The 26706-nt window shown below is 38.5% G+C and overlaps 1 protein-coding gene across 2 annotated transcripts; it reads left to right on the top strand.

Annotated features, from left to right (window-relative positions):
• The first annotated feature begins 635 nt into the window (after positions 1-635).
• LOC100496053 (chromaffin granule amine transporter) lies at positions 636-26418 on the top strand. 2 transcript variants are annotated; one of them, XM_002932746.5, is made up of 16 exons: positions 636-742; positions 2215-2346; positions 3131-3258; positions 3503-3806; positions 12937-12995; positions 15171-15254; positions 16495-16587; positions 18196-18285; positions 18463-18503; positions 18959-19019; positions 19605-19700; positions 21081-21159; positions 21565-21616; positions 24276-24459; positions 24959-25092; positions 25736-26418. In XM_002932746.5, exons 2-16 carry the CDS (start codon positions 2333-2335, stop codon positions 25799-25801), a joined length of 1485 nt encoding a protein of 494 aa, XP_002932792.2. In that variant the 5' UTR covers positions 636-742; positions 2215-2332; the 3' UTR covers positions 25802-26418. The 2 variants fall into 2 exon arrangements, with proteins under 2 accessions (XP_002932792.2, XP_012814874.1); XM_012959420.3 differs by lacking the exons at positions 636-742; positions 2215-2346 and having other exon boundaries at positions 3165-3254; positions 25736-26003.
• The last annotated feature ends 288 nt before the right edge of the window (positions 26419-26706 follow it).

The following is a 26706-nucleotide window of genomic DNA, read 5'->3' as shown; positions in this document are numbered from 1 at the left end:
GGGGAGAGGTCCCGACTACTCTGTATGGGAGCAAAATTAAAAAATGTTCTTGCGGCGGGGCGGCATGCCGCCCTAGGCCCGGGCCTTTGTGGCCTCTCCACAAATCCGGGCCTGGTTGCACTACAAATACCATAGCGTGTGTGTTTGGTAGCAAATTGCAGTTATTGCTGTTTGAGTTGAGAATACGTCACTCCTGAATTTTTTCCCCTACAACCATGAAAAACATTTAAACAATAAACAAACCCAATATGGTTATTTTGCCACCAATATGGGTTGATGCAGCTGGATATGGGGTTCCTGGATAAGAGATCACACTGTACAACCTTTTCAGACATATAAGAGTTTATCCACAAAATAATATCACACAAAATTCTCAGGGACAACTATACAGTTTTAAATTTAATGATAGAATGCTGCTGTGAGGTTTTAAGGGTACATATAAAGTGCTTTTAAATGCACTTTTCACAATAGCAGATATCTCCATATGCTTTTTTGTAGAGTCATTTTCTGTTTCTCTAAGTGCAAAAGACCTTTTTTTCGAAGTACAAAGCTCTCTTTGCCATAATGTCTGGCACAAACATATTTCAAGTGGCCGAGATCTTTTATCTGTGTGAGCAGGATATTCAGCCCCATGAAGCAGAGCAGGTTGGGTAGGTTTCATTCAGCAGGCACCTCCATTAGCAAAGACTGCCCTTCATTTGGAAGCAACAAACAAGTGAGAACACTGCTGCCATTCAGCAAGGTAAGAACTCTTCTGACCCACAAATAATTGCTCTACTATTCCTTCCCACTTACAGAAGAAATGTCTATCAATTTTTTTTTCCCAAAACTTCATCCTTAAGTCCATCAAAGAAGCTTTTCACCATTCAGTTTTGCATTTACTCTCATAAATGTCTGTGAGGGTTAAAACTGCCTAAGCTTTACGGGATGTGTGTATTGAAACATTATATACTTTATATTCTTATTATACGTTGTCCAAACTGGCACACAAGAACCCTCTATTCAGTTCCTAGTAACCATCTATTGCTGATATATCCCGGAGAATTCCCAATGGCTTGTAATTAGTCTTTGCTTAACTATGTATATACATATGTACATGTGTGTGTTTGTGTGTGTCTCTTTGTGTATATTGTCTTTATATAAACAAACATTTATATGGTCATACAGTATTTTTACTGTATAATTGTATAGTTATATCTTTGAAGTGTCACACCAGTACATCAGTACATACCAGTTTAATGCATCTGAATTTTAAATATAGAGGCCAAAGATGGCCAGTAATAAGGCAGTAACAAGAAATGTATCTATCTATCTATCTATCTATCTATCATCTATCTATCTATCTATCTATCTATCATCTATCTATCTATCTATCTATCTATCTATCTATCTATCTATCTATCTATCTATCTATCTATCTCTTTATCTATCTATCTCTTTATCTATCCATCTATCTATCTATCTCTTTATCTATCTATCTATCTATCTATCTATCTATCTATCTATCTATCTATCTATCTATCTATTTATCCATCCAACAGAGACTGGAATGTGATGGGGCTGCAGTCTATGAAGTTCAATTAATTTATCTTTTCTATTGGGTCTTGAGTGGGTTTACTATAGTCTAATTCCATGATACCATCACTGAATTTTTCAGTAATAAACCTATAAGAACGTTGTATAGTGTCCTAGTGCACCAGTTTCTTCACTTTGCAGTTGTGTTTGACTGAGTAAGTTAATATTTATAACACTGATGGATCATAGAATTTCATATTGTTTATATACAGCAACATAAGCAATGTTCATTCATTTTTTGGGCTTTGTTGAAAATAAATTGACTTATTCTTTCACCTACATTCTACCCACTATTCACTTCTTCACCCTCCTGAATCTCTAGTTAACAAGAGACCTCCGGTTTCTAATCAATGTATAGCCCTTGAGAGTCAGCCTTCTGGCTTCTGTGCGGGTTAGTGATACAACACTACAGTAAATGCAGGGTAAATTGCATTAAGGGGATGCCTCAGTACCAAATGGTATAAATGAATTTTCCAAAATATTCTTTTTTATAGATATAGTGCTCACCTATCAGAACTTTCTGGATAACCGGTTTCCGAATAACGGATCCTTTACTTGTACTACAATAGGCAACTTATCACATTTGTTTGAGTGATAGTGTATAATAATAATATAACACTCAAATTTTGTTACTTTTAGGGACTGTCCTACGACCGTACTCTCCATGCTGGCTCCAGCTGATGAAAATGTTCCAAATCCAGAATCTAATCAGTTGATGAGTTATTCCACCCCCATAGCTGAACCAGGAAAGTAGAGAATGACAGGAGGCAGGTAAGTATTGCAGTCAGCAATAGTTTTATAATTTAACAATATGGGTTTTTAGAAAGTGGAAGATCCCATGAAACAACTGAAACATGAAACACAACATTGTAGTTACACCAAACTAATGATGAGAAAACTGTATTTCCTTACTGATCTAAGGCAGGGGAAGAATTATTATTATTTATAATAGTCTGTGCTTGCTAGAAGTAGATGTGAGGTTTATTTACACCACTCTAAACTGACAAGAAAACTCGCAAGAAAAAAATATCTCCACTCAAGATACCAGCATTTTAATAGAAAGGTCCCTTAGCAACATTTGTTTCAATCGAAAATGAAAACAAAAAATCAAAGCAAGAAATAAAGAAAACAATATGTATATGCTGTAGACTTGATGGTCCTGAAATACCCTTTCTGCCCATTGATTAAAACATCATTGACTGGGTATGGTAAGAAATTTTCCTCCTCAATGGAGGTCAGTCAACCAGATCTCATCCAGTCAGCATCCCCACTGTAGGATTATGCTGCATCTTGTAGATTGTAAGCTCTTTTGGGCAGGGCTCTCATCACCCAGTTATTGATTGCTTTATATGTTACTCTGTATGTCCAGTGTATGTAACCCACTTATTGTACATGTATTTAGAAAATTGATTTTTGGATCCAGTAACCACTGATCGCAGAAATAACGGCTTTATACCAATACAACTAATATAGGATGACAAACACACCCAGTGACATGTTTGGTTGGACTGAATGGCATTTTCCTTTGCTTATCTTGTGTATCTTCTACCCTTAGGAGGTTCTTTTCCATTATGGAATGTGGCTGCTTTAAATGGCTGAAGGAAAAGCGGGAGTCGCCCCATCTAGTCCTTGTGGTGGTTTTCTTGGCTCTGTTATTGGATAACCTGCTTTTAACCATTGTGGGTATGTTCTGCCATTAGAAACGAGCTGTAGTAGGAACTTTACTGCCTGCATTATCTTACAAAACTAAATTAAGAATATCTCTGACCTGTACTAGGCATCATTATATCCATTGTATTCTATTGGCATCTTGACTCCTTGTAGTCTCACAATATTCATTTTATTCAAAGAGTTCAATATTTTTTGTGTTTCAGTAAGAAAGTGTTGAGTGGCAAAGTGCAAAGTGTTTTTTTTTTCACTTCCCCAGTTCCAGTCATCCCAGATTACCTTTATGAATCGGAGTTTGTGAATAAAACTGCAGTTGAAGCCAAGATGTCCTCCATTCCTGCACCTGATTCTTCTTCCTTCCTCAGCCGTTTACTGTATTATAGATACAATGAGCTTCTGTTCTCTGATGAACACGAGAATTCAACTAAGGGTCTCCTGAAGGAACCCTGTAGAAAGGACACAAACTTCCTAAGGGATGAGAATGTGCCAGTTGGCTTACTCATTGCATCAAAATCTATGGTGCACATCCTGGTGAATCCCATTGTAAGTCTGTTCACCAACAGGTAAGGCTATGCTGATTGGCATTAGTTATTGTAGTGAATTCAGTCTTTGTTATAATTATCTTTTCTCTAATATATTTGTGTAAGTACTATGGTCAGCAAACACCACTCACCAAGGTGATATTTTAAGTATATTTAATGTGTGGAAAAGAGTTACAGAAGTTACATACAAATTACCAATGATTAAGCCAGTCACAAACAATATTGACAGCTTCCCAATACAATACAAAGTATGTATGTATTAATTTAAAATAGTAACAATGTATGCATATGTGTTAGAGTGAATTGAGAGCGTGTGAGTGTATAAGGGTGTGTGTGTGTATATCTGAGAGACCAGCCTTTTGTTGCTGATATATATCCCTGTTGGAAAATCCTCCCCCACTGTATTACCCCTAAGACCATATGTTTCCTGTCAATCACATTCCAGACTTAAGGAACAATGGGGTATGTGACTGATAGTGTATGTATAGAGGTATATAGTGGCAAGTCAGTTTGCACATTTGAAACATGTTAACCCATTCAGGCCTGGGATACAACTTATTTTCCAATACCCAATATTTAACATTTCCCCCTTTGCATACTGACTTGACAAGAACATAATATTGGTATGCAAACTAGAACATGAAAGAGAGAGTCCTTTAAAACCCAATCTACAAATTTCCAAGAATTATTTGCAATACGCCAAATGTTCATTGTACAAATGACAACTGATGTAATATCATGTAATGAGATGGTAAACATTGATAATTTAGAAGAATTAAAATAATCTATCTATAGGCGGTTCCATCCTCTGCTCATCCATTCACTGTTTCCTGGTTTGACTTTAAAAATCTTCCATTACAGTCTTTGGTCATAGCCCTGTGTTTCACTGCAATTGAAACTGTAACTTCAACTGTACTTTCTTACCACACCTCTCATGGTCTTGTATTAAAATGTGTCAGCAAACATCAAAAGTGACAAATAAAAGTTCGGTACTCAATTATGGGAGTCAGTTATACCAAGTTACAATCTCTGGCATTCTTTGTTACATTCTGTTACTCCAAATCCATCAAACATTTCCCCTGTGAATGAATCCAGATGGGCTCCCTGTAGCTTGGGTAAATCCCTGGCATCCTGCAACCCTTTGTCCCGTAGGGCCCAATGGATTTAAGCCTTGGCTCTTTTAGCAGATCAGCCACTAAGCACCTTTACAGAATCAGGCAGTTGTACCAGTACCGGCATCACCAATGCCCCTCTGGGGTTCCTGGCATGTTTGCATCTATCCTGATGTAGAACAGCCATAACGTAGGCCGTACCCAATGAGAGGAAGGTGGGACTTGAATAAGCAGTAATAACACAGTCTTTAGCAGGATCTTAGAAAAACAATCTGTTAGAGACTGAACCAGACACAGACAGAATCAGGAGGGATGAGACAGTCTCTTTGTGAACAGTTCATAAAGTTCAGAATCAAATAATTTCTCCAGTAACCCTTATGAATGTTATTCTCAGTGTTAATTTCACCCTGAGTCACAGTCTGTGCTGCAAATCACTTTACTTCAACACTTGCACTTCCCTTCAAAGGATGTTTTGTTCCTCTTCTGTTGTTTTGCAGAGTCTTGTCCAGCCCGGCCTATAGCTACTGCTAAACTGCACATTTATACTCATCTAAAATTCTATCACTGTATTACCATGCCATTCTCATGAATATGATGTTATGCATTTCATTATTAATAATGTCCTTCCTATTGAAAATCATAAATATCTTATGAAAATGCAAGGCAAACATAAATGGGAAAAAATTATAAATAAAAATGAAAACATGTAAAAATTATGCCTTCTTCCCAGTTCTTAACAAACATGTGTTTTAGGCATAGACATAAAAATCATTATTGTCCACTTACATTACTTTAATCTTTTAAAATGTTGTAAGTAATAACTATTTCCCTGGTCCCAACATAATTGCATATTAAGGAAAACACTCTTAAACTATATAATCTGTTATCTATCCCATGATGATGTTATCCATGTGATACTTTTCCCCATGATCAACACATTTAATATTTCCTATGAAATATAAAAGTAATATTTCAGCAGCTGATGTTATTCAGATGTTTCTTCTCATCCAGATAAGTGTCTAAGATGTATTCCCTGTACAATGAAATGTTAAATCCCCAACTTTGCTTTATTTTGCTGAGCCGGCCCATTAGCCATGACACACTTTACTCTTATTTATACAAATAATGATACCACATATACATGTTGTTAAAACAAGAATGAGTTCTTTGTTCTTTGCTTTGGAAAGTATTTGTCACTGGAGCCTTATGGTCTTACCATTTTCATTAGTGTTAATATAACTATTGAGGAAAAATAGAATCAAAATCCTAACACATACACTTTATACCCTGTATTGACTATATCATATATAGATCAGTAGTATGTGTGTATAGTATGGAACCACATGTGACCCCATGCCATAGGATACCAAAGCCCATCTGTTTGAAAGACCCTTAAAAACCGAGGTTCTCAACCAATTACCCAGACTCCATGTTAAAACAAATAACCTTACATAGTGGAAAGGACCACTATTCCTGTTAATCGAAACCTTAGGAAAACATAATTCTATCCATCCCAGCAGTTGCCTCATACATTAATATCCCTGCCTGCATTAAAGTTGGTCAATCATTCCTGCATCATATCTTAATATGTGGTCCATAGTAACATTTCTATAATGACATCTTCTTTCATAGATTTAGAAATAGTATCTAGATAACATTTCTTATTTATATTAATGTTAGTTAACCTCTTGCAATAATGCTCCTCTCTACTGGAAACCAGTTCAATAGTTTGACTAATATCATACAGGTTAAACTAATTAACCTTTGCAATCTAAACTTTGATGGACATTATATTTTACATTACACGTATAAAAAAATTAACACTGAGTATGACTTTATACCTCCAAACAAACCTAAAACATATGTATATACAGTTGATGATCTTGCAAGAAAAAAAAAAAAAAAAAAATATTGGATCCATAATCATAACTTAGTTATTAAACCATAGTTATTAAACATATACATCTTATAATCATCTTTGATAGGTTTAAACATTTCATCACATAACTGGCCAGGTCATATGATTATCCAAACTATCAAAGGTCCATAAGCTGTATATAGAGTACTCTTCCAACATATTCATAATTTGAATGGTTTAAAATGTACATTACCAATAATAATTTATAAAAAAAAAACAATTTATTAACCTGCGCAGGACTTCAGTATGTGCACCTTTACATTTCAAATTTAAACACATAAAAACTACTTGGATCAAGTACAGTGTAGTTAGCAGAGAGCAGATTAATCAATGTTAATTAGGATTTTCCTGTATTGGAACCATGCAATCATGCTCCTGTTAGTCACTACAAACAAACATATAACAAACTTATGAGACAAAGGATTAACAGACAGTCCTTAAAAATATTCCTTAAACAATGTCACATAAAACCACACTGCATGCACTGTCTGTCCATGGACTACCAGAAGACAACACATTCCTTTATTATCCTTGGTCTGTTCAGTAGAGGAAGAAACCCATCTGAAAAAATCACAAAAACTTGGCAAATTTCACAATTAGTTAAACAATATATAACTTAGTATGCTTTCATTTTACTAGTTTACAAGGTCCTAACATTCTTTACACCTTCAGTAATTTCATCTGTTTAACTTTTACTCTCCTTATGTATCACTCAGGGCCTAAGCCTACTTTTTACTCTCTGTGAAATCCCCCTGGCAGATGTTAGTGTATTCAAGCTTTCTAGCTCCCATATCAAATTTCCCATCTTTCCCTGTTACCCTTTATCTAAATACAAACCAAAAATTGGGTTGTACTAATGCAATTATAGATTAGAAATGTATTTACTCTCTTGTTCCTGTACTTATTTGGTAAAGGTTTGTGAAATAATTCCCTTATTGGGAAATATGCCAAAATTTCCTATAATAATAATTTCCCTCCGTTTATGAAACAATTTACATGGAAATACAATGCAATCTTCACAAAATAAGCTTTGTTTAACTGTCCCAACTTTTATACAGTAGAAGTATGCTCATTATATGAACACAATACCTATGACTGAGCAATTCTACACATCACTCCCTGGTGTAACCTGAATGTTACCAGTGTGCCCCTTGGAACCAAAGTCTGCTATAATAAGGCCCCTGTATGAATGGGAATGACCGTATGGCATTTTGGAGAACCAGATGAAACAACACAATGAAGACAGAGGATGTACACACAAAAGGGTTCCCAGGGCCTGAGTTAGGGGCCCCAACAGCTGAAAAAACAAATGGAAACTAGACAAAGTCTTAACAATTTCTGGGCCCCCACATCCATCAAAGATCATGCTCCATGCCTACCTTCCCCCTCTGAATCCACAATGTGCCTACCATATACCCTATATTATATGTTTTAAGACTATCCAGCCCCATAATGTCAATCAATCACTGGACATATGCTTCTTCAAATCACCTCGGATTTTGTTAGAGACAATATCTTTCTAACATATTAGTCAGTGGAAATACAATATTCTCCTGGTTCTAGTAAAACAGACTAGAAAAACATATCACCCTGGGATGGGGCTTGGTACAATATTCCTGAGAGCCTTGTTTAAATAGGAAAACAGTGCTGATACCTTTTAACTACACTGAATCTTAAAAATCCTCCAAAATAATTTTCAACCTAGTCATTCACCCAGCCTTAGAAATCTGAACCAATCAACACCAAACCTCCTTTATTTGATCATCATAAGCAAACTTTGAATAATAGATTAATAAATTCTGCTCCACAACTTTTGGGTGAGATCATTCTATTTCCTTTAATATTCCCTGTCTCCCTTATACCCATTATAATATCTGGGCTGCATAATCTCAAGAATAATTTCCTGACATTTAGGCTACAGACAGTATATGGCTTCAAAACCCATATTGCATACAGAGACACTTTATGCTACAAATAACAATACAATTCTGATGTTTATGATTCCACTGCCAAAATTGCTTTTCAACAAACCTAACTTGGCATTTGGCTAAATAGGGGGTTATAATTTGCAGAAATTCTACAGTATAAATCATTTTATACACATATTAAACTTTCTTGCTTCTGAAGGTTCAATGAAAAAAACATTACAATCACAATAACACTGCTACATATTTCCATGTAAAAGTTTTTCTCAATTGGTATACCCAATTATATTCATTTACACAATGTTTATAAACCTTTAAGAAATAAGTACTAACATTTCTTTATCACTAACCCTATAATGTGCATATTCCTTTTCTCAGTAACAATGAGTAACTCCTTTTCTCTTCAGTCCTGAGTCTTTTATACCGACAGACTGTTCTATTCATGGGACCCTGGGAGCGTCCATTCTGTGCATCAGGTTCCCTTGCCTGTGTAACAGCACAGACCTGAGCTTGCTCTTGCCTCATTTCAGAATCGTTATCATTTTTAATTTGCTTTTTGATTAATTTACGTCTCTTAAAGCACTTTTTGAAAAAATGATTTGGTCGTTTGCAAAAATGGCAAAAATATTCTCTTATTTTTGCTTTATGGGATTGGCATATTTCCCTTATCACGTGACTGTTTGAGGGGTGTGAGTTCTGCAGTATAAGCTGTCTCCTGTACTTATCTATATGTGATGCTGCTTTCTGAAGTGTATCAAGACTGCAAGCAAAAATATTAGCACCAGGATCTAGATATTTAAACTTGTTTACAAAAGCTTTAATCATTTGCTGTGTAACTTGATCTTCTCCAATGCCCATAACCAGTCTGTAAACTTGCTCAAACAAAACCAGAAATGTAAAGGGGTCATCATTTATAGAGGTCTGGAGATTATTAAGCACCTCTATATCAAGCATATTTTCACCATTCATTATATAATTAAGCTGTAATAGCCTGTCCCTCCTTGTGCCGTGTATTAGATTCCCATCTGTATCAGTGCCGGGAGCACTCACAGGGATTGATAACCTCTGGGAAATACGCGCCGGCACCCACAGTCTAACCGCTTTATTCTTCTGTTCTTCACTTAAATCATATCTCTCTATATGAGACTCGAACAGATCACAATTCATTAAAACACTCTTATTTGCATTAAAATGTGGAATGTTTTTCACAATTTTTAAAAGTTGTTTATTAACTTTTAATTGCAGTTTTGCCCTGTCATAATCTAATTCTGGATCACTGAGATCCGGAATAAACATAGATCTCTGTTCTTTTGTAATAACTGAAACCTGGTTATTCCTTTGCAAAACTGATTCTACTGCTGCCAATCTCAGTTCATGCTGAGCAATCCCCTTAGCCAGACACTCAGTACTAACTGTGTCACATTCCACTTTTTCCTCACCAGAATGAGGATTAGTCTTTCCTACATCATTTCCCTTCCTACCTGAGCACATCAACATATTAAATGTTTTCACCATTAACATAACATTGTTAATCTTGTGCTTCATCTTAGAAAATGACATTCCTTCTTCTAACTTTAAATTTGCCTCCACACACTGACTGTACAGATCTGACCATATCTCTGCATCAGACATAATTCTATGAGGGATTTTAAACTCAAATTTGCTTTTCCTAGCCAAATTATCAAGAAAATCCATACTCACCGGAAAGCAGAATATTCCTCCTGCGCCGCTATTAATACTTACACAAGTGACTTCTAGGTTCTGTTACTCATATAGACATCTGGAAGCTTCAGTTCAGCTACACCCTTCTGTCCCCCTTTGAAGCTGACAGAGTGTGTATATGTGTAGTGTCCAGGTCTATATTTTGGTTGGACTCGCCATCTGTTATAATTATCTTTTCTCTAATATATTTGTGTAAGTACTATGGTCAGCAAACACCACTCACCAAGGTGATATTTTAAGTATATTTAATGTGTGGAAAAGAGTTACAGAAGTTACATACAAATTACCAATGATTAAGCCAGTCACAAACAATATTGACAGCTTCCCAATACAATACAAAGTATGTATGTATTAATTTAAAATAGTAACAATGTATGCATATGTGTTAGAGTGAATTGAGAGCGTGTGAGTGTATAAGGGTGTGTGTGTGTATATCTGAGAGACCAGCCTTTTGTTGCTGATATATATCCCTGTTGGAAAATCCTCCCCCACTGTATTACCCCTAAGACCATATGTTTCCTGTCAATCACATTCCAGACTTAAGGAACAATGGGGTATGTGACTGATAGTGTATGTATAGAGGTATATAGTGGCAAGTCAGTTTGCACATTTGAAACATGTTAACCCATTCAGGCCTGGGATACAACTTATTTTCCAATACCCAATATTTAACAGTCTTCTTGAAGTTGATCCATTTATTAAACTGCTCTTGTATTAATACCATGTTGCCCAGTCTCAACTGCTGCCATTTTATGGCCACAGAATGGGCATTCTGGAATAATCAAAATCAGTATTAGGATCATTCTGGATTATATCCAGACTATACATTTGCTCTTGCCCTTTACACAAATGTGTGCTAAATACACATATGGAATATTGGAAACTGCCCCTTACTGTACAGGTGCAAATCAGCAACCAGTAACGAAAAGACAAAGGGGAGCAAGGACAGGAATTAACGTAGCCCAGAGTAGCCCAGAGTAGCTCAGAGTAGCTCAGAGTAGCCCAGAGTAGCTCAGAGTAGCTCAGAGTAGCACAGAGTAGCCAAGAGTAGCCCAGAGTAGCTCAGAGTAGCTCAGAGTAGCCCAGAGTAGCTCAGAGTAGCTCAGAGTAGCCCAGAGTAGCCCAGAGTAGCTCAGGGTAGCCCAGAGTAGCTCAGAGTAGCCCAGAGTAGCCCAGAGTAGCTCAGAGTAGCCCAGAGTAGCCCAGAGTAGCTCAGGGTAGCCCAGAGTAGCTCAGAGTAGCTCAGAGTAGCCCAGAGTAGCTCAGAGTAGCTCAGAGTAGCTCAGAGTTGCCCAGAGTAGCTCAGAGTAGCCCAGAGTAGCTCAGAGTAGCCCAGAGTAGCCCAGAGTAGCTCAGAGTAGCCCAGAGTAGCCCAGAGTAGCTCAGAGTAGCCCAGACTAGCCCAGAGTAGCTCAGAGTAGCCCAGAGTAGCCCAGACTAGCCCAGAGTAGCTCAGAGTAGCTCAGAGTAGCCCAGAGTAGCCCAGAGTAGCTCAGAGTAGCCCAGAGTAGCCCAGAGTAGCTGCTGAGAAGTGATTCTATTGGTAGGAACCTGGTCTACATGTTTAAGATATGGTGTATCATTTGGAGAGATTCCTTTTGCTTTTAATATACTGTAAATAGATTTCTATTTAGTATAGATTGTATTTGCTAGTGTCTAGTGATAAGCAACTCTGTCCTGTTTCACTTCAACAAAAAACTGTGAAACTGAGGAAAAAAACATGAAACTGTAAAATTTCTTGAAACACATTAAAGGAGAAGGAAAGTCATTTTGGCATTTTACTGCCAATAGATTTGCCACATTAGTGCCACCTAGAATGATATATTTATTTTGCAGGAACCATTAACATACCTGAGTAAACAGCTTTAGAAGCTTTATTCGTTTGCTTAAGACAGCAGCTGCCATTTTAAGTAGCTTCCTTCCTGCAGTCTAGCCGTTATAGCTCAGATCACACATTCCTAGGGGAGGTGGAGGGAATTCTTAGCATTCTAGTGAGAGGGGGAGCAGGAGAGGGAAGAGAACTGCCCAGACTCTGGCCACAGGAATTAAGGATGTTTCTGAGAGAGGAAGTCAGACACTGGAACATCATGTTTACAAAAAAAGAGACAAGAAATCCGGTGTTTCTTTTGATAGAGGACTCAGTGCAGTGTTTCTGTGAGTGCTTATGGCTGTATTTACATAGACCTTTCTGATAAAGCTTACTTAGTTTTTAACTTTTCTTCTCCTTTAAAGTCAACTGGTGTTTTTTCGTGGCAACTTTTTCCATGGTGACTTGTGCAGAATTCATTGTAGTCTAAGGGTGTTATTTTCGCAGTGATTCTTTTGTGCACAAAATACATGGGGGTCTTTGGGCATTTTGTTGTCATGTTTATTTGGGACAATATCACCAATGGCGGGATTTGGAATTTTGGAGCAAATCCAGTCCTGGTGAAAAATTTTGCTCTAGTGTCCCATTACATTATTTTTTTTTCTAGAGTTGGATATGGATTACCAATGTTTTTTGGATTTCTCATCATGTTAATGTCAATCTTCAGTAAGTATTTTGATAATTTCTTGCATCTTTACCTCTTTATTCAATTAACACTATGGGGCACATTTACTAATCCACGAAAAGCGCCCGAATGCGGTTCTTTCGTAATAATCGGTATTTTGCGACTTTTTTGCGAATTGTCGCCAATTTTTCGAACGCTCAATATGAAAAAGTCGCGACAATTCGCAAAAGTCGTAATGGCTATGCAAAAGTCGCGACAATTCACAAAAGTCATAATGGCTATGCAAAAGTCGCGACAATTCACAAAAGTCATAATGGCTATGCAAAAGTCGCGACAATTCACAAAAGTCATAATGGCTATGAAAAAGTCGCGACAATTTGCGCAAGTCGTTACGAAAAAGGAAAAAATTGCAAAAAATACGAAAAAGTCACAAAATGTTCGTTTCCAATACGATTTTTTCTCATTCGGGATTTGGATTCGTGGATTAGTATATCAGCCCCCTAAGACTTGTTTTATTTACAATTGCTAGGAGTAACACTGGGTGCAAAAATGGCCACAGGGTGGTGCCCATTACAATTCCATATGCAACATGTGTGTGCCTACTTGCGCTCATCTATTCTAATGTTGTGTACCAGTTTCAGATGTATCAGTTGTCCAGATCCTATTGAGTTGCAAGTTCACTTTGGTCGGGCACTCTTATTAATGGGGTGGTGAGGGGTACATGGGCACAGTGTGGAGACAAGACCCCAGACTAGAGACGGGCAAAAGAGGTACATGCCCCTCCCCCGCCATTGCACCCTAGGCACGTGCCTCTTCTACCTACCCCTAATTCTGGCTATGGCAGTACCTCATGGCAAACAATCAAATAGTTGCTTTCCAGGTTCAACTTGCAGCTTCCTGAAAAAAGCCAGTGACTGATTGGTTGTTATGGGTTACTGCCCATGTGCAATTTTGCCCAGTGTCTATAAATATGCCCCAATAATTCTGTCTGCCATAGATTCAGCTGAATCCTAGACATGGTGCATCCCTACAATTTACTAAGTAGCACAATCTTCATGTCTATGTTATCTGGCACAAAACTGTGCACCCTAATTTTGGGAAGGGATTTGCATTGTGACACATGGGAGATTATGCTGGTTTTTTAGGGTTATTTACTTTGATGCCAGATGCAAGTGCCATTAATCCAGTGTATTTATTAACTACAAGTTTTTGACACCCATTTAATGATTTGGCTTTGACAATCGTGTAGGCAATGTAATTTGTTCCCAATGAAGTAAAGTATATTAACAGTTTTATGGCTTTTATTTGATACAGGTATTTGGCTCCAGGCATTTGAATACTAATGCAAAGATAAACATACAAATATATCATAAGACACATACAAACATGGAGAATCCACAACGAAGTATGCTTAGTTGTACCCAAAGATAATGTTAGGTTACCTGACATCTGGCAATATAATAATATTATTATTATTATCATTTATTTATAAAGCACCAACATATTCCGCAGCGCTGTACAATAAGTAAATAAGTACAATATTATAACAGTCACATGCATGCAAAGATGCTACATTTTGTACTTGTATCATGTTTATCAATATCAATGGAAATGTAAATATATGGGGTGCACGCTGGTTTAGGGGTTTTGTGCATCCCCGATCAAAAGGGCAGTAGTATGGATGTGAAACAACTTTGTCCAGCTCATTGGTGTGGAAGCAACATAAATGGGGTAAAATTAGATTGCATTAGCCAGTCAACTGAGAAACACCATTAGTATTGTAGGTTTCTACATCAAAGCCAGTGCTGCAGCTGTAGGGCCCCAAAGCTTTAGGGCAAGGACACACAGAGCTACTTAGTAGCAGCTACTTGTCACGTCTACTAAAGCCCAAAAAATACCCTGCCATAGACAATACTGAGAATTGCCTCTGCTAAAACACACACAGAGACAGTTATCCATAAATGATCAGAGTTGTCTATTTTTGTAGCCATGACAAGTAACTGCTACTAGTAGCTCTGTGTGTCTTCACCCTAAAAGGGGTCTTTGGGCCTAAGACTGCAATTATTCTGTTTTCTAACTGATAAAAAATGGAGACTCTCTTTCCAATCCAACATGAGATTATATATGACATGCTGAAAAAAATAGAAAGCTTTAAACCGCATCTCATTGTAACATTTCTCTTACTCAGAAATTCTCACTCTCCTTTTTACACACAGTGTTTGCCTTTGGTGGATCATACGTGTTCCTATTACTGGCCCGGATGCTGCAGGGCATTGGAAGCTCCTTCACTGTTGTTGCAGGTACCATGCCCCGGTGGGCCCTGAACCCCCCAGTCCGACCCTGGCCTCGTATGGATTTGCACCCACCACAATGGTGTCTGATATGTTAAAAGGGACCCAAGAATTGGATGTAAATTGTGGGCAAAAGAAAAGGTTCTTGTCCCACTTTTCAGGGTGGTGGTAGCTCCAGGGTTCCTTAGTGTCAATAGGTGCACTTCTGTGTAATTGATTAGAACTGACTGGATGGGTGCTTGGTGCAAATACTGTACACTGAATTGCAAGAACCAATATGCAACTATTGTATCCATTTTAGTGTGACCACCAGTGTTGTTAGAACACATACACCCAAGCCTGCCCATATGTACTGTATTTCCGGGCTGCTCACAATGTGTTGCACTCACCCTTATTAGATGTTTGGCTTCTTCAGATGATCTTGAATTCAAACAAAAGGAAAAAAAATATCAATTGTACAGTTTGGATTTTTTTCTCATTTTAATTATAATACACATTTTTCAGGAAAATCTGTGTTTGCTTAAGACTTCTGTAGAAAAAAGGCCCACATAAATCTATTTGCATTAAACAATTGTGACACATTTTCTGTTTAGAAAGATCTATGACAGGTGTAGATACTATTATGCGTACTTTGATGTGCTAATATGTTTGATCAGTGACACACAGATAACACACAGTAAATGCAACTTTATGGGCACTTATTATATGGGAAATGTAAATGTATGTAAAGTGTAATTTGTATAGCACCATGAATGTACACAGGGCTTTGCACAACTACGGTACATGAAAGAAAAGGGCAATGTAGTGCGACAACCAAATAACTCAAAAATTAGTAATTAATGAGTAACGACAAGCAAAGTAGTTCTTGCCCTGAAGAGCTTCTTTGAAAATGTGAAGAAACAGCAACAGAAGAGTATCTAGTGCTGGGATGATAGCATAGCATTAGTGCAGGGCAAGCCACATTGTGGAGGAATGTGTTTAATAATGGAAGGTGAATGTGCAGGTATAAGTGGGAAATTACAAGAAGAGTATACCTGAAATAGACTAAATTGCTAGACTGCAGAGAGGAGTGGATCTCAGAGAGGATCAGTAACAGACAGAGGTGCCACAGAATAAATAATTGCCCCATCTTTCATAAACACGGCTTTCTCTATATTGCTTGAGTGGGTTTCTAAGCTTTCTCCGTGGTCTCTCATGGGTACACCAGTGGTGCCGCTGCAAGTGTTCATTCTCTGCTATATTGTTCAAGGTTTGGGCATGGTGGCAAGTATATATACTGATGACTACCAAAGAGGAAAGGCAATGGGAATCGCTCTTGGAGGTGTTGTCCTGGGGGTGGTTGGTAAGTATATAGTTATACTGTATATAATTAGTAAAGAAATGTACCAAACAACAGACTTTTACTGCTTTATTTAAAAGGGAAACCACCAAAATCAAAATCAAAATCCAGTTTTGGGGTTAAACTATAAAGCTAATCTCAGACACTGCAGTTTCTCCACTGCTGAAAAAAAAGAGAGTAAATACCACCCGTTCCTTGTGCCACTGACGTCAAAGGTATCTGCCTGTCACTGGGCACACTGGCTGTTTGTTTTCTGGCTGAAGTCTGGTCCATATGCACAGTGACCGGCCATACTACTGAATACTGACCCAATACTATTGAAGACAGTGTCATGAGATATAGCAGTATTGCTGTATTTTTAGGCAGTAGAGAAAACAGATACAGGTAGGGGACCTGTTATCCAGAATGCTCGGGACCTGGGGATTTCCGGATAAGGGAGTTTTCCGTAATTTGGATCTCCATACCTTTAAGTCTGCTAAACATTATTTAAATATTGGATAAACCCAATAGGATTGTTTTGCCTTCAATAATAATTAATTATATCTTAGTTGGGATCAAGTACAGGTACTGTTTTATTATTACAGAGAAAAGGGAATCATTTAACCATTAAATAAACCCAATAGGGCTGTTCTGCCCCCAATAAGGGGTAATTATATCTTAGTTGGGATCAAGTACAGGTACTGTTTTATTATTACAGAGAAAAGGGAATCATTTAACCATTAAATAAACCCAATAGGGCTGTTCTGTCCCCAATAAGGGGTAATTATATCTTAGTTGGGATCAAGTATAGATACTGTTTTATTATTACAGAGAAAAGGGAATCATTTAACCATTAAATAAACCCAATAGGGCTGTTCTGCCCCCAATAAGGGGTAATTATATCTTAGTTGGGATCAAGTACAGGTACTGTTTTATTATTACAGATAAAAAGGGAATCATTTAACCATGAAATAAACCCAATAGGGCTGTTCTGCCCCCAATAAGGGGTAATTATATCTTAGTTGGGATCAAGTATAGGTACTGTTTTATTATTACAGAGAAAAGGGAATCATTTAACCATTAAATATACCCAATAGGGCTGTTCTGCCCCCAATAAGGGGTAATTATATCTTAGTTGGGATCAAGTACAGGTACTGTTTTATTATTACAGAGAAAATGGAATCATTTAACCATTAATTAAACCCAATAGGGCTGTTCTGCCCCCAATAAGGGGTAATTATATCTTAGTTGGGATCAAGTACAGGTACTGTTTTATTATTATTAGAGAGAAAAAGGAAATAATTTTTAAAAATTAGAATTATTTGCTTATAATGGAGTCTATGGGAGAGGGCCTTTCCGTAATTCTGAGCTTTCTGGATAGCGGGTTTCCGGATAAGGGATCCAATACCTGTACATCAAATGTCAAATATGACCACAAGTGTTTCAGATCCAAGGACTGCATCAACAATTTCTGGCCAGATATCTGTTGGTCCTTTGGCAGATTTTATCGGCCTGTGTATGGCCACCTCTACTCATGGGAGCTTGAGATGTGGTACCTTGATTAAATGCATTTGCCTATTTTACTGCCAACTTTGCCTTTTCTTTTCTTAATCCCTTGTTTCTGTATCACAGCTGGACCTCCTTTTGGCTCGGCTCTGTATGAGTTTGTGGGAAAGGCCTCTCCCTTCCTGTTCCTTGCAGCTTTGGCTCTGCTGGACGGGGGTAAGAAGAGTAACTTGCATGTATGCGTGTAGTAAATGGCAGTATCACTCCCCTGATGTCTGTGCTACATACTAAACTGTAATATCCTATTTATTGTTCCTAAATTAAACAATAAAATATGTGAGAAGCTGTTTCCTTTCAATTCTCAAAATAATACCACCTTTTCTCTGTGTTTAGCCCTGCAGCTGTTTATTCTTACTCCAAAAATATCACCCGCAGTAAGTATGTATGTATGTATGTATATCCTTATTTATAAAGCGCTACTTATGTACGCAGCGCTGTACAGTACAATAGATTAATACAAACAGGGGGTTATTAAAATAATAAGACATACAAATTATTACAATAAATACAAATAAATACAAGATACAGTTGCAATAAGTTAAGAATCAAAGTGACAAGAGGATGGAGGTCCCTGCCCCGTAGAGCTTACAATCTATATGGGAGGGTAACTTATAGGCACAAATAGGCAAATATAAGTGCTGTAGGTTACTGTGGGTGACACTGCAATTTAAGTTCCAGTTCCCAGATGCTAATTGGCCCATATAAATAACTCTTAGGAACACTCAGTTAATGGCTTTTTGGCTGCTAGGGGTTACTGGGCTGAGGCACAGCATAACAGATAAGCCCTACTGTTTATTTGCAGTAAGTGATTCTTTTTCATTCCCTGTAGGTCACCACTCCTCCATCTTTCTGTTCCCTGCTGAAGGACCCATACATTTTGGTTGCTGCTGGTAAGAGTGCAGTTTACTTTGACTGAACTAACTATATATTCCTGGCACATTAGCCACACCTTGGAAAGCACAAGACCCCCCAGTAAAACTGCATGTGGGAGGGAACATTCCTTTAGAAAAGGGTATATAGACAGGTTTACATAGTACAAATAAATCCCCAGGATTACCTGCATTATTTATGTACATTGATAACAAATCCCTTTTGATTGATAGATAATGCAATACAGGGGATTTGAACACACAAATGATAGTAATGATACAATCCAAAAAGAAAGGAATGCAACACATGCATAGTAACATAGTAAGTTAGGCTGAAAAAAGACACATGTCCATCAAGTTCAACCTTATGCCTATATATATATAACCTGCCTAACTACTAGTTGATCCAGAGGAAGGCAAAAACCCCATCTGAAGCCTCTCTAATTTGCCGCAGAGGGGAAACAATTCTTTCCTGACTCCAAGATGGCATCGCAGGCATTCATCCTATTTATGCCCTGTTTAGATCCTCCTGTTGGAGGTCTCTGCTTTGTTTAGATCTGCCTTGTGGTCAAGTTGGTAACTGTGTTCTTGTTTGTTTATTCCCAGGGTGCCTTTGTATTGCAAGTATGGGTATTGGAATGCTGGAACCCACCCTGCCCATTTGGATGTTAGGAAGCATGTGCTCCCCAGACTGGCAGATTGGTATGTTCTATAACTGCATTTAGCTGTTAATAACACAATTTAAAGGAACAGTAACACCAAAAAATTAAAGAGTTTTAAAGTAAAAGAAATATAATGTACTGTTGCCCTGCACTGGTAAAAGTTGTGTGTTTGCTACAGTAACACTACTATAGTTTATATAAATAAGCTGCTGTGTAGCCCCGGGGGCAGCCATTCAAGCTGGAAAAAAGGAGAAAAGGCACAGGTTACATAGCAGATAACGGATAAGCTCTGTAGAATACAATAGTGTTTTATCTGTTATCTGCTAAGTGCCTGTGCCTTTTCTCCTTTGAATGGCTGCCCCCATGGCTACACAGCTGCATTCTTTATATAAACCATAGTAGTGTTCCTGAGGCAAACACCCCGGTTGTACCAGTGCAGGGCAGCAGTACATTATATTGGAATTTCTTTTATACACTTGAATTTTTTGGTGTTACTGTTCCTTTAAGATGAAAAATAGTGGTGACCAAAAACTGGGCTATACTAGGCTGACTTAAACAACATAGAGGCAGGGAGGCAACATGGGGGACACAGTGGTTCCTATTCCCAAAACACTCCATGGCTTGTAAGTTATAGGGGGTAATGTAATATATACAATACATTTGCTCCTTGTCTAGTAACTTATATTAATTGCTAAGGCTACACCATCCCAAGGATGTAAATTAGGCAGAAAATCTCAAGTATGAATGTGAGTGCAACCTACATCTTTTTTACTTATTTATAATGTGTTGAAAATACAGAAATGTAACCCTGAATGGTATATAGCCCTTTTTGAGTAGAAATATGCAACATTTTTTGTTGACCTTGTTCCTTTTGTATTAAAGGAGTAGGAAAGTAATTTTGGCATTTTACTGCCAATAGATTAGCCACATTAGTGCCTAGAACACTATATTTATTCTGCAGAAACCATTACCATTCCTGAGTAAAGAGCCCTATAAGCTCCCTCTGTTTGTTTAAGATAGCAGCTGCCATTTTAGCTTGGTCTACATAGCTTCCTGCTGCAGCTCTAGCCGTTGGTAGCTCAGATCACACATTCCTAAGGGGGAGTGAGTTTTATTAATTCTTGTGGGAGGGGAGAGAGGAGAGAACTGCACAGACTCTGGCCCCTGGAAATGAAGGATTTTTCTGAGAGCAGGAAGTCTGATATGGAAGAACATGTTTACAAAAAAGGAGACAAGAAATCCCGTGTTTCTTTTGATAGAGGACTTTATCTGTCTGTGAGTGCTTATGGCTGTATTTACATAGACCTTTCTGATAAAACTTACTTAGTTTTTACCTTTCCTTCTCCTTTAATTTCTCTTGCCTAATTATAGTTGATGCGTCACTTCCACATATACATTTTGCATTGGTTTCTTTCTTCAGGTTTGGTATTTTTGCCAGCCTCCCTTTCATACCTTGTTTGCACCAATGTGTTTGGAATTCTTTCCCACAAGTTTGGGAGGTAAGTACTGCACATTAAACTGCATGAAAATATGATTTTGTTGCCATTTATTATGGGACAAAACTGCAACAACATCTGAAAGACAAAATACTTGATCTAAAAGTTGTGTAGATTGTGTAGAAGTCAGTGGCAAGTCTCCATTTTGCAACTGGAAGATCTTGCTCTGCTTCATGGCTTTAGGGGTATTTTGATGCTGTCATTTGTGCGTCAGTACAAAAGAGTTGTGAGTTTTGCATTTTTCCCATGTCTTTATTTGGTCATGCTCTTTCAGTTGACTAGACATTTGTAGTTTTTATGGAAATGAAAAAACCCGAATGTTGATAAATGCCCCCCCAGTGTGTTGTTTTAGAGAGAGAATTTGGAAAAATCTAGCAACAAACGTTTTTTTTTACTTTATCTATCCAGGTGGCTGTGCTCTCTTCTAGGAATGGTACTGCTGGGAATCTGCCTTCTCTGTGTGAGTGACTGGCTATATAATGTACATAACAGGCACTTAATGCCCATAATGTAACATGGATACTGTTTCTCTTGGAATAAAAAGTGTCTTCTTTGATTCAACTTCTACTTAAACTTACAAATAGGACTTTAACACACATTTAAATAATAAGGTGGAGAAACGACATGAGGCAGATTTACTAAAGGTCAAATTTCTCCACATTTAGACTACGGGGCCCATTTACTTACTCACAAACTGGCCGAATGCGTCCGATTGCGTTTTTTTCGTAATGATCGGTATTTGGCGATTTTTTCGGAAAATTATCGCGACTTTTTCATTGCCATCCAAATGTTGCGTAAAATCTGGCGTTTTTTTCATAGCGTTAAAACTTGCGCGAAAAGTCACGCCTTTTTCGTAGCCATTCCGAAAGGTGCGCAAAATGTTGCGATTTTTTTCGTAGCGTTCGGATTCATTCAAGCTTCAGTATGGTGACTTTTCTTGGGCCAGGTTGGAGCTGCAGGGTGCCATTGAGTCCTATGGGAGACTTTCCTTGGGCCGGGTTGGAGCTGCAGAGTGCCATTGAGCCCTATGGGAGGCTTTCCTTGGGCCAGGTTGGAGCTGCAGAGTGCCATTGAGCCCTATGGGAGACTTTCCTTGGGCCGGGTTGGAGCTGCAGAGTGCCATTGAGCCCTATGGGAGACTTTCCTTGGGCCAGGTTGGAGCTGCAGAGTGCCATTGAGCCCTATGGGAGGCTTTCCTTGGGCCGGGTTGGAGCTGCAGAGTGCCATTGAGCCCTATGGGAGACTTTCCTTGGGCCGGGTTGGAGCTGCAGAGTGCCATTGAGCCCTATGGGAGACTTTCCTTGGGCCGGGTTGGAGCTGCAGAGTGCCATTGAGCCCTATGGGAGACTTTCCTTGGGCCGGGTTGGAGCTGCAGAGTGCCATTGAGCCCTATGGGAGGCTTTCCTTGGACCGGGTTGGAGCTGCAGAGTGCCATTGAGCCCTATGGGAGACTTTCCTTGGGCCAGGTTGGAGCTGCAGAGTGCCATTGAGCCCTATGGGAGGCTTTCCTTGGACCGGGTTGGAGCTGCAGAGTGCCATTGAGCCCTATGGGAGACTTTCCTTGGGCCAGGTTGGAGCTGCAGAGTGCCATTGAGCCCTATGGGAGACTTTACTTGGGACGGGTTGGAGCTGCAAAGTGCCATTGAGCCCTATGGGAGACTTTCCTTGGGCCGGGTTGGAGCTGCAGAGTGCCATTGAGCCCTATGGGAGACTTTCCTTGGGCCGGGTTGGAGCTGCAGAGTGCCATTGAGCCCTATGGGAGACTTTCCTTGGGCCGGGTTGGAGCTGCAGAGTGCCATTGAGCCCTATGGGAGACGTTCCTTGGGCCAGGTTGGAGCTGCAGAGTGCCATTGAGCCCTATGGGAGACTTTCCTTGGGTCGGGTTGGAGCTGCAGAGTGCCATTGAGCCCTATGGGAGACTTTCCTTGGGCCTGGTTGGAGCTGCAGAGTGCCATTGAGCCCTATGGGAGACTTTCCTTGGGCCGGGTTGGAGCTGCAGAGTGCCATTGAGCCCTATGGGAGGCTTCCAAAATCATGCTAAGTCTGAAAGTTTCGCCCGCCGCTTACAAGCACTCAATACGAAAAAGTCACAACAAGATACGAGCGAATCGTAATGGCTACGAAAAACTTGGGTTTTCTTCGCGAAAATCGTATTGGTAACGAAAAAGTCGCGACAATTTCCGAAAAGTCGTAAAGGCACCGAAAAAAATCGCAAAAAATACGAAAAAGACACGAAATGTTCGTTTTCCAATTGGAATTTTTCCAATTCGGATTCGAATTCGTGTCTTAGTAAATCAGCCCCTACATGTGGCATTTTCCTCATAGGTAGTGATGAGCAAATTTTTTTGCCAGGCATGGTTTCGCAGCAGAACTCTGCATTTCTCACAAAATGGCAGCAAAATTTCACTGTAGAAAATTAGCGGTTGCATCAAAAAAGTTGCGGGTTCATGAAAAAAAAGACGCGCACTTCAAAAAAGTCGCTCGAGAATTTTTCACCGTTTCTCAAAGTTTGCCGAAGTTTCGTCACTTTTTCGGCAATGCGAAACGGGACAGATTCACTTATCACTGTTCATAGGTCAAATTTTTTAACATTCACTTTACTGTCAAATAAATATTTTTTGCATTTATTCCGGTGGGGATGAAATGCATTTTTAATTGAAGACTATTGCCTCAATCAAATACAGTTTTCATATTTTACCCTTGTTTTTTTTTGACAAAACAGATCTAGCAGGCTGGCATTTTCACAAGGGGTAAAACCCATTAATTGTAGATGGCCAAAAAGTAAAGAACGTTTGCCCCTGGCATGAAAGGCTGAAAAAAAAAATTTTTGTAGATATTTAAGATAATTACAATTCTACAGTATAAGCAGATCTAATTGTTTGGCTTTCCTTACACAATTATGCACGACAAGAACACAACCTGTAACTCATTTTTGAGTCCAGCAACAAAAAAAATGATTTAAACCCTGGGAAATTAACAGACTTGACAAAAACAATTGCACATTTCTTTCTTCTACTGGGAACCCCCTATTTCCACTCATAGAAATGACCATGAAAACCGCGAGATGTACAGTAATTTCCTGATTGATGCCTTTGACGCCTACCTTTTTTTTTTTTTAGATGCCGCTAGCATTCAATATTCTTGGACTCATTGCTCCGATTGCTGGCATCGGGGTTAGCCTTGGAATAGTGGATTCTTCCATAATGCCAATCATGGGCTATCTAGTAGACTTGCGGCATTCCTCGGTTTATGGTGGAGTATACGCTATTTCTGACATCGCTTTCAGCTTTGGCTATGCAATAGGTATGCCATTTTCTTGCCATCTAAAGATTTGGGGCATATCCAATAAGTGGTAGTACAGTAGGTCTGATATCATTGACCATTTCATTATTTACTATTAGTTAAGCTTTTATTCTTAAGGCTGCTTTGGAGAATACCAAGCCAGCTGAGCTAATGTTATACTGTCTCTTATATGAATTATCTTATACCTAACTGTAGCATTTGTGGCCCTGTTGTACAGTATATACTATGAATTCACTTGGATCCACTAAATTTAGCAACAGTTACATGTAACTTTAGTGTGACAATATGGCCAGTGGCAGCTGTAGATTAGTGGAAATTAAGACAAACGTTTACATACTTTTTGGTGTATGTGTTGATCTCAGATGAACATATTTCTATACGTATCTGTCAACTTTGTGTTGTACTTGTAAGGGGAAAGAAAACCACAATGGACCCATAAGTAATCTCTGTATCTAAATACCATCTTTGCTTGAACATTTTTTGTCCTTTTTCCTTTTAGGCCCCTCCGCTGCTGGAGCTATCGCAAAAGCCATTGGATTCCCCATGTTAATGGTGATCATTGGTGTTCTTAATATCATCTATTGCCCCTTATGTGTTTTACTGCGCAACCCGCCAATGAAGGAAGAGAGGAGGGTGAGTTACCTATTATAACTGTATTATTGTCCTCTATGTTGCTATGTTACTACTGTATGTCCTCCATGGGAAAGACCAAGTCATCTGTAAAGGTCACAAATTAAATTCTTCTCACTCAAATATTATGTGTGATTATCTTTAGCTGCATAAAATCTTCTCTATAGTTGTGCCATATTATTCCATAGAAATATTTTGTTAGTGAAACCCCACTGGACAATTCCATTTAAATGATTTATGATTGTTTTTATTCATTTTGCCATCAGAACTTTTTTTTCAGCCTCCTTTGGCAGGTCAATGTCATTGACGTTTCCATCAAAAACTCTGTTAATATTCCATATAAATAGCCTTAAAAGAATAAGAAAAGAGCAGTGATTTTTACATGAGGGAAAGGTTGGTCCAGACTAATATGATGGACCCCTTGTTGCTCACTCAGATACAGTACCTTTTGATAGAGGAGCTCCCATATTCTAAACATTTATGGCACATTTTTTAGAAATCACTGTTAATTATATGAAAGTGAATCAGGCTCAGTCTTCTTTAGCCGCATTTACTTCTATCTCTTTAATTGGTATCCATCATTAACTTATCATGGAGCTCAGGTTTTTAACATCTGTTCTTTGTCACACCTTGCTCTATCTTTCAGGCCCTCTTAAACCACGAATCCATAGTACCTTCCAGGTTAATGAAAAAATCCCAGACACAAGACTGATGACAGTTATAGAAAGCTTTATATGTCTGACCGATGAGCTGACGACCAAAGTATTCATCTGGGAAGCTGGAAGTACACAAGGATCGCTTCAGCTTTTTTTAGCCTTTGGACTCCCTATACTGATAAGTTTTCATAGACAAATTTAAGTTTGGGACAAACTCTGTTTTTATATGGAAATAAATGTTACTACAATTGCAAGATATTGAACTTCTAAAGGTATAATGGAGTTGGAGCAGCCCAGGCTCACTGCTTTGATACAATGGACACATGTGGACCTCGGGAAAATCTCTCTATCATCCCATATATTACAGCACATGGATAAATACATTCATTTATTATAACTGCACATGTAAGCAGTGCTAAGGAGAGGCTTACTGAAAAAGAACTGGGTCATTATGCCTTTTTGGTTCCTCGGGACAAGTCATTTCATCATCAATTGACTACAGAACCCGACAGTCCTAAAGTACTAAGCACTCTGTGTGAACTAAACTGTGGCTGTATTCCTACACTATAGCCAGCACTGTATCTGTACTGATGAAGGATGATGCCCTATCTTAATGCTTTATCTTAGTTATCTATAGTTTTGCTATGTATACGAATACAATTAATTTATGAGCACATTTCCTGTAGTCTGTGTTAGTTCTTCCTCCCTGGAGATGGTTAGATTTGTATTTGCAGAGGCTTATTACAGAAACATTGTACAGCGCTTATATTGTAGTAATGATTCAGGCATTTTACAATACTATCTGATCCCCCATGTCCCTCTATGAGGGGGCGGCCATACTTGCGCAGCAGCAGGCTGTTATCATTAGAAGTTATAACTTATAGTGATGAGCGAATTTTTTCGCCAGGCATGGATTCGCAGTGGATTTCCACATTTCACCATTGGCAAAGTGTTTTGCGAA

The sequence above is a fragment of the Xenopus tropicalis genome, chromosome 3, assembly GCF_000004195.4.
Source record: "Xenopus tropicalis strain Nigerian chromosome 3, UCB_Xtro_10.0, whole genome shotgun sequence".
NCBI lineage: Eukaryota > Metazoa > Chordata > Amphibia > Anura > Pipidae > Xenopus > Xenopus tropicalis.
The sequence above is the reverse complement of the archived record's forward strand: the minus strand, read 5'-3'. Positions and strand labels throughout refer to the sequence as shown.